At 44.9% G+C, this 8712-nt stretch overlaps 1 protein-coding gene across 1 annotated transcript; it reads right to left on the bottom strand.

The window, feature by feature from the left end:
* Positions 1–1028: 1028 nt before the first annotated feature.
* Positions 1029–8069, bottom strand: LOC118942994 (myosin-G heavy chain-like). The gene is made up of 7 exons (XM_036958457.1): positions 8024–8069; positions 7049–7175; positions 6742–6959; positions 2718–2867; positions 2579–2594; positions 1589–1909; positions 1029–1416 (listed from the first exon to the last, which is right to left on the bottom strand). The coding sequence occupies exons 1-7, from the start codon at positions 8067–8069 to the stop codon at positions 1029–1031; spliced, it is 1266 nt and encodes a 421-aa protein (XP_036814352.1).
* Positions 8070–8712: the final 643 nt, after the last annotated feature.

Genomic DNA, 8712 nt, shown 5'->3' with positions numbered 1-8712 from the left:
TCTCTACTGTTCTAGAGCCCTCTGATATCCCTCTACTGTTCTAGAGCCCTCTGATATCTCTCTACTGTTCTAGAGCCCTCTGATATCTCTCTACTGTTCTAAAGCCCTCTGATATCTCTCTACTGTTCTAGAGCCCTCTGATGTCTCTCTACTGTTCTAGAGCCCTCTGATATCTCTCTACTGTTCTAGAGCCCTCTGATATCCCGCTACTGTTCTAGAGCCCTCTGATATCTCTCTACTGTTCTAGAGCCCTCTGATGTCTCTCTACTGTTCTAGAGCCCTCTGATATCCCGCTACTGTTCTAGAGCCCTCTGATATCTCTCTACTGTTCTAGAGCCCTCTGATATCTCTCTACTGTTCTAGAGCCCTCTGATATCTCTCTACTGTTCTAGAGCCCTCTGATGTCTCTCTACTGTTGTAGAGTCCTCTGATATCCCTCTACTGTTCTAGAGTCCTCTGATATCTCTCTACTGTTGTAGAGCCCTCTGATATCTCTCTACTGTTCTAGAGCCCTCTGATATCTCTCTACTGTTCTAGAGCCCTCTGATATCTCTCTACTGTTCTAGAGCCCTCTGATATCTCTCTACTGTTATAGAGCCCTCTGATATCCCTCTACTGTTCTAGAGCCCTCTGATATCTCTCTACTGTTATAGAGCCCTCTGATATCCCTCTACTGTTCTAGAGCCCTCTGATATCTCTCTACTGTTTTAGAATACTATAAGAGGGGTCTGTTCAACGACACTATTGTTATTGTGTTGTAATGAATGACAGTACATTGATATGCTCTTAAAATTAAACTGAACATGTTTCTTATCTAATAAATATGTGGTTAAAGAAACGATTGAATTAAAACAGAGCAAACTGAAGAGAAACATATTATTATTGCCTTTCTTTCCCCGTGTGTCTTGTTTATTATCCCTCTTTGTGAACCTGGACGTGTGTGTGTGTGTGTGTGTGTGTGTGTGTGTGTGTGTGTGTGTGTGTGTGTGTGTGTGTGTGTGTGTGTGTGTGTGTGTGTAAAGGTTCAATCACACCTCGTAGTGTAGGTCGTTAAGCTCCAGCCTGGTGTAGTGTCGCCGGTCGAATGACTCCATGGCCTTACGTCCAACCACAGCCAGGGCCAGAGTCAGGATGGCCAGGCCTACCACCACCACAGCCACCAGGGAGCTCTTCAGAGCCCCCCGCCCTGCCACCTCCTTCCCCCCGCCCTGACCCTCTGTCCCTGGGGAAGCTGGGGCTGCCTGGACCCCCTTGGGCACCAGCACCAGCTCGTTTTCTGGTGTTGTCCTTGGGATCAGGGGCTCAATGGCTGCTGGGCTCTTAGTGGTGGCAGCAGCACCAGTAGAAGTGGTGGTGGTGGTAGCTGGCTCAGTGGCTGGCTGGAGTTTTTCAGTAGTTCTGATGGGGTCTGGGTCTCTGCGGGGTGTAGTTGAGACAGGTAAAGAAGTTGTTGTTGTTGTTGTAGTGGTAGTAGTAGTGGCAGGATGTGGTTTGGGTTTTTTAGACAATTTGTTAGTTTTTTTGGGAGGTTTATTGGGCTTTCTGTTCATAGTGGTTATTGTAGATATTGTTGTAGGAGTATTGTTGCAGGATGTTGTTTGTTGTGTTGTTGTAGTAGTGGTTGGAGTTGGTCGTGGCCAGGATGTTGTTTGTTGTGTTGTTGTAGTAGTGGTTGGAGTTGGTCGTGACCAGGATGTTGCTTGTTGTGTTGTTGTAGTAGTGGTTGGAGTTGGTCGTGGCCAGGATGTTGCTTGTTGTGTTGTTGTAGTAGTGGTTGGAGTTGGTCGTGGCCAGGATGTTGTTTGTTGTGTTGTTGTAGTAGTGGTTGGAGTTGGTCGTGACCAGGATGTTGTTTGTTGTGTTGTTGTAGTAGTGGTTGGAGTCGGTCGTGTTATAACAGGCATTGTTACTATCATTAAAGAGGGTTGTTTTGTTGTGGTTGTCAGCTGTGTCGTTGTGGTAGTAGGTTGTGTAGTAGTGGTGGTAGTAGTAGTGGGTTGTGGTGTGGTTGTGGTGGTAGGTGTAGTGGTGGTAGTAGTGGGTTGTGGTGTGGTTGTGGTGGTAGGTGTAGTGGTGGTAGTAGTGGTAGTAGTGGGTTGTGGTGTGGTGGTAAGTGTAGTGGTGGTAGTAGTGGGTTGTGGTGTGGTTGTGGTGGTAGGTGTAGTGGTGGTAGTAGTAGGTTGTGGTGTGGTTGTAGCGGTGGTAGGTGTAGTGGTGGTAGTAGTAGTAGTAGTGGGTTGTGGTGTGGTTGTGGTGGTAGGTGTAGTGGTGGTAGTAGTGGGTTGTCGTGTGGTTGTAGTTGTGGTAGGTGTAGTGGTGGTAGTAGTAGTAGTGGGTTGTGGTGTGGTGGTAGGTGTAGTGGTGGTAGTAGTAGGTTGTGGTGTGGTTGTGGTGGTAGGTTTAGTGGTGGTCGATGTAGTAGTAGTGGGTTGTGGTCTGATGGTAGGTGTTGTAGTAGTAGTAGTAGTAGTAGCAGTAGCAGTAGTAGTAGTTGGTTGGATTGTGGAAGGTGGAGTAGGTATCCCCGTGGTGGGATGAATCAAACCTATGGAAAACATGACATCAGAACATAACTCACGCAGAGATGAAAGACTCTGTGAAACACAAAAACAAGACAAGAGCACACAAACAACTAGTACGTCTGACATGGACCCCTATTCTCTACATAGAGCTGGGGACCAGGGCCCAGACGTTTAGTTGAAGGAAGATGCGTTCACCTTTGAAGATGTCGTATGTGTTGATGCCCTGTTCAGCAGTCAGGAGGGGACAGTCCTGCTCACTCTGGCAGTGGAACAGATGACAGTTGTGGTTGTTGGGAGGCTCAGAGGGCTTGTGAGGGTTGAACACAGCCAGGGTACACTTTATACCTGAGGGGAGAGAGCAATCAGACACGGAGAGTAATACCAAGTATCACGACTAACAATTCTTCTTATGGATAGGGGGCAGTATTCGGAAGTTTGGATGAAGGAGGTGCCCAATGTAAACTGCCTGTTACTCAGGCCCAGAAGCTAGGATATGCATATAATTTGTAGTATTGGATAGGAAACACTCTAAAGTTTCAAAAACTGTTAAAATAATGTCTGTGAATATAACAGAACAGATATAGCTGGCGTAAACCCGAGGAGAATCCATCCGGGAATTGTTTTGGGGGGCTCACCTCACCTCTCATTATAATGGCTGTCTATGGGAATATAAAAAGGAATACCTCCCAGGTTGCAGTTCCTAGGGCTTCCACTAGATGTCAACAGTCTGTAGAAAGAGTTTTAGGCTGTTTAAAAAAGAATAAGAGCTAGAATTTGTAGTTTTTCTAAGTGGCTCCCATTTTGGCTGTAGTGTTATGACGCGCGTGGATTAGAGCGCACACTTCGTTATTTATCTCCGGTAATGAACATACTATTCTCTGTCTTAAATTTGATCCTTTATTTCCATATTAGGCTACCTGAGGATTGATTATAAAAGTTGTTTGACTTGTTTGGACGAAGCTTATTGGTAACATTCGGGATTCATTTTGTAAAGCATTTTGAACGAGGGGAAACCGGTGGATTATTGAATGAAGCGCGCCACCTAAACTGACTTTTTTGGGGATATAAAGAAGGACTTTATCGAACAAAACAACCATTTGATGTGTAGCTGGGACCCTTGGAATTGCAAACAGAGGAAGATCTTCAAAGGTAAGTGATTTATTTGATCGCTATTTCTGACTTTCGTGATGCCTCTGCTTGGTTGGAAAATGTTTTTAATGCTTTTGTACGTGGGCCGCTTTCGCCGTAAAGCCTTTTTGAAATCTGACAAAGCGGCTGGATTAACAAGAAGTTAAGCTTTTAACAGATGTATAACACTTGTATTTTCATTAATGTTTAATACTACAAATGTTGTATTTTGAATATCGCTCTCTGCAATTTCACCGGATGTTGTCGAGGCCGGGCGCTAGCGGTACACCTTTCCCAAAGAGGCTACCAATACCAAGTATCACGACTAACAATCCTTCTGTTTGAAAGTTCCACCGTGTTGTCTCTCCTCTACCAATACCAAGTATCACGACTAACAATCCTTCTGTTTGAAAGTTCCACTCTCCTCTACCAATACCAAGTATCACGACTAACAATCCTTCTGTTTGATAGTTCCACCGTGTTGTCTCTCCTCTACCAATACCAAGTATCACGACTAACAATCCTTCTGTTTGATAGTTCCACCGTGTTGTCTCTCCTCTACCAATACCAAGTATCACGACCAACAATCCTTCTGTTTGATAGTTCCACCGTGTTGTCTCTCCTCTACCAATACCAAGTATCACGACTAACAATCCTTCTGTTTGATAGTTCCACCGTGTTGTCTCTCCTCTACCAATACCAAGTATCACGACTAACAATCCTTCTGTTTGATAGTTCCACCGTGTTGTCTCTCCTCTACCAATACCAAGTATCACGACTAACAATCCTTCTGTTTGATAGTTCCACCGTGTTGTCTCTCCTCTACCAATACCAAGTATCACGACTAACAATCCTTCTGTTTGATAGTTCCACTGTGTTGTCTCTCCTCTACCAATACCAAGTATCACGACTAACAATCCTTCTGTTTGATAGTTCCACCGTGTTGTCTCTCCTCTACCAATACCAAGTATCACGACTAACAATCCTTCTGTTTGATAGTTCCACCGTGTTGTCTCTCCTCTACCAATACCAAGTATCACGACTAACAATCCTTCTGTTTGATAGTTCCACCGTGTTGTCTCTCCTCTACCAATACCAAGTATCACGACTAACAATCCTTCTGTTTGATAGTTCCACCGTGTTGTCTCTCCTCTACCAATACCAAGTATCACGACTAACAATCCTTCTGTTTGATAGTTCCACCGTGTTGTCTCTCCTCTACCAATACCAAGTATCACGACTAACAATCCTTCTGTTTGATAGTTCCACCGTGTTGTCTCTCCTCTACCAATACCAAGTATCACGACTAACAATCCTTCTGTTTGATAGTTCCACCGTGTTGTCTCTCCTCTACCAATACCAAGTATCACGACTAACAATCCTTCTGTTTGATAGTTCCACCGTGTTGTCTCTCCTCTACCAATACCAAGTATCACGACCAACAATCCTTCTGCTTGAAAGTTCCACCGTGTGTATGTTATTGCATGGTATTGTGTGTTATTGTGTGTGTGTGTTATTGTGTGTGTGTGTTATTGTGTGTTATTGTGTGTTATTGCATGGTATTGTGTGTTATTGTGTGTTATTGTGTGTTATTGTGTGGTATTGTGTGTTATTGTGTGTTATTGCATGGTATTGTGTGTTATTGTGTGGTATTGTGTGGTATTGTGTGTTATTGTGTGTTATTGTGTGTTATTGCATGGTATTGTGTGTTATTGTGTGTTATTGTGTGTGTGTGTTATTGTGTGTGTGTGTTATTGTGTGTTATAGTGTGTTATTGCATGGTATTGTGTGTTATTGTGTGTTATTGTGTGTTATTGTGTGTTATTGCATGGTATTGTGTGTTATTGTGTGTTATTGTGTGTTATTGTGTGGTATTGTGTGTTATTGTGTGTTATTGTGTGTTATTGCATGGTATTGTGTGTTATTGTGTGGTATTGTGTGGTATTGTGTGTTATTGTGTGTTATTGTGTGTTATTGTGTGTTATTGCATGGTATTGTGTGTTATTGTGTGGTATTGTGTGGTATTGTGTGTTATTGTGTGGTATTGTGTGGTATTGTGTGTTATTGTGTGTTATTGTGTGTTATTGTGTGTGTGTGTTATTGTGTGGTATTGTGTGTTATTGTGTGTTATTGTGTGTTATTGCATGGTATTGTGTGTTATTGTGTGTTATTGTGTGTTATTGTGTGTGTGTGTTATTGTGTGGTATTGTGTGTTATTGTGTGTTATTGTGTGGTATTGTGTGTTATTGTGTGTTATTGTGTGTTATTGTGTGGTATTGTGTGTTATTGTGTGTTATTGTGTGTTATTGCATGGTATTGTGTGTTATTGTGTGTTATTGTGTGGTATTGTGTGTTATTGTGTGTTATTGTGTGTTATTGTGTGTTATTGCATGGTATTGTGTGTTATTGTGTGTTATTGTGTGTTATTGTGTGGTATTGTGTGTTATTGTGTGGTATTGTGTGTTATTGTGTGTGTGTGTTATTGTGTGGTATTGTGTGTTATTGTGTGTTATTGTGTGTTATTGTGTGTTATTGTGTGTGTGTGTTATTGTGTGGTATTGTGTGTTATTGTGTGTTATTGTGTGTTATTGTGTGTTATTGTGTGGTATTGTGTGTTATTGTGTGTTATTGTGTGTTATTGCATGGTATTGTGTGTTATTGCATGGTATTGTGTGTTATTGCATGGTATTGTGTGTTATTGCATGGTATTGTGTGGTATTGTGTGTTATTGTGTGTTATTGTGTGGTATTGTGTGTTATTGTGTGTTATTGTGTGGTATTGTGTGTTATTGTGTGTTATTGTGTGTTATTGTGTGTTATTGTGTGTTATTGTGTGTTATTGCATGGTATTGTGTGTTATTGCATGGTATTGTGTGTTATTGCATGGTATTGTGTGGTATTGTGTGTTATTGTGTGTTATTGTGTGGTATTGTGTGTTATTGTGTGTTATTGTGTGTTATTGTGTGTTATTGTGTGTTATTGCATGGTATTGTGTGTTATTGCATGGTATTGTGTGGTATTGCATGGTATTGTGTGTTATTGTGTGTTAGTGTGTGTGTGTGTGTGTTGTGTGTGTGTTGTTTCTCCCCTACCTGGCTTGACGTCCTCTGAGCAGCAGGCCAGAACACAGTCTCTCTCTGATTGGGTGACTCTGGAGTCCATGACGGTGGTCGGTCGGACCAGCGCCTGGCGGACATTCACTATGGCGTTCTGATGCTGTCGGGAGAAACACGTCTCCGCGTCCGATCCCGAGACGGGGCTGGCGGCCACCAGCATCAACATGGTGGCCAGGAGGAGCGGTGATGACACCCTAGAGGGGAGGATACGGGTCACGGAGGGGAACATGATGATGTCACAGTGACGTCACAGGTCCACGGGGCTCTGGTTGGTTGAACACACGCCACGCCCTCAGGGTCGACGGCAGGGGTGGGCAGATTCAGACACTCCTGTAGAGGGTAAAGGGCAGGGGTCAGGGGCCAGACACGCCTGTAGAGGGTAGTAGGTATGGGACAGGGGTCAGAAACTCCTGTAGAGGGCAGGGGACAGGGGTCAGAAACTCCTGTAGAGGGCAGGGGACAGGGGTCAGACACTCCTGTAGTAGGTAGGGGACATGGGTCAGAAACTCCTGTAGAGGGCAGGGGACAGACACTCCTGTAGTAGGTAGGGGACAGGGGTCAGAAACTCCTGTAGAGGGCAGAGGACAGGGGTCAGACACTCCTGTAGAGGGAAGTAGGTAGGGGACAGGGGTCAGACCCTCCTGTAGAAGGCAGGGGTTAGACACTCCTGTAGAGGGTAGTAGGCAGGGGTCAGGGGCCAGACACTCCTGTAGAGGGTAGTAGGTAGGGGACAGGGGTCAGACCCTCGTGTAGAGGGCAGGGGTCAGACACTCCTGTAGAGGGAGTGTCTGCTCCTTGAAAGCTCCATCTCTAACCTTTAGCCCAGTGCGGATGTTGCCTGTAATCCATGGCTTCTGGTTAGGATATGTACGTACGCACGGTCACTGTAGGGACGATGTCATTGATGCAGTTATTAATGTCGCAGGTGACTGATGTGGTAAACTCCTAAGTGTTATTGGATGAGTCCCAGAACATATTCCAGTCTGTGCGAAACAGTCCTGTAACTTAGCATTCGCTTCATCGGACCACTTGAGTTTCTGCTTGTAAGAAACAGAGAGTTCTGGTCAGATTTGCCAAAGGGAAGGCAAAGGAGAGCTTAGTATGTGTTTCTGTGTGTGGGACTAAAGATGATCACGAGTTTTGGTTCCCTCTAGTTGCACAGGTGACATGCTGGTATAAAAACGGATTTCAGTTTCCCTGCATTAAAATCACTGGCCAAGAAAAAGGCTGCCTCTGAACAGTACATTGTCTTGTTTACTTATGGCCCCATTCAGCTCTTTGAGTGCAGTCTTAGTGCCAAGCATGGGTTTATGGTGGGGAATAGACAGCTATCAAACGTATAGATGAACTCTCTTGGTAAATAGCGTGGACTACAGCTTATCATTCTATCTTAAAACTTCCTCAACATTAGAGATCGAGGGTCAATGGCAGTCTATTTGCTTGTCGACGTAGTCTCGTCAGGATGCCACTTCGCTTGGCCTCTCTTTCGCCACGCCACTTCCTCTTTCAGTCCCGGAGATCAGGGCCTGGTCTGGAGTAAGCAGGAGATCTAGGGCCTGGTCTGGACTAAGCAGGAGATCAGGGCCTGGTCTGGAGTAAGCAGGAGATCTAGGGCCTGGTCTGGACTAAGCAGGAGATCAGGGCCTGGTCTGGAGTAAGCAGGAGATCAGGGCCTGGTCTGGAGTAAGCAGGAGATCAGGGCCTGGTCTGGAGTAAGCAGGAGATCAGGGCCTGGTCTGGAGTAAGCAGGAGATCAGGGCCTGGTCTGGAGTAAGCAGGAGATCAGGGTCTGGTCTGGACTAAGCAGGAGATCCAGGGCCTGGTCTGGACTAAGCAGGAGATCCAGGGCCTGGTCTGGAGTAAGCAGGAGATCTAGGGCCTGGTCTGGACTAAGCAGGAGATCAGGGCCTGGTCCGGAGTAAACAGGAGATCTAGGGCCTGGTCTGG

The sequence above is a fragment of the Oncorhynchus mykiss genome, chromosome 21, assembly GCF_013265735.2.
Source record: "Oncorhynchus mykiss isolate Arlee chromosome 21, USDA_OmykA_1.1, whole genome shotgun sequence".
In the NCBI taxonomy this organism is placed as follows: domain Eukaryota; kingdom Metazoa; phylum Chordata; class Actinopteri; order Salmoniformes; family Salmonidae; genus Oncorhynchus; species Oncorhynchus mykiss.
This window is presented reverse-complemented; position numbering and strand designations above follow the sequence as displayed.

What these genes read in the sequence shown, in the direction of transcription:
- LOC118942994 (XM_036958457.1), bottom strand. Translation starts at nt 8,069, where the DNA reads ATGCTTGGCACTAAGACTGCACTCAAAGAGCTGAATGGGGCCATAA. An exon ending in AGAGCTGAATGGGGCCATAA is followed by an intron (nt 7,176 to 8,023) that starts GTAAACAAGACA and finishes TGCCCTCTACAG; the next exon opens with GAGTTTCTGACCCCTGTCCC. An exon ending in AACACAACAAACAACATCCT is followed by an intron (nt 1,417 to 1,588) that starts GCAACAATACTC and finishes TACACCCCGCAG; the next exon opens with AGACCCAGACCCCATCAGAA.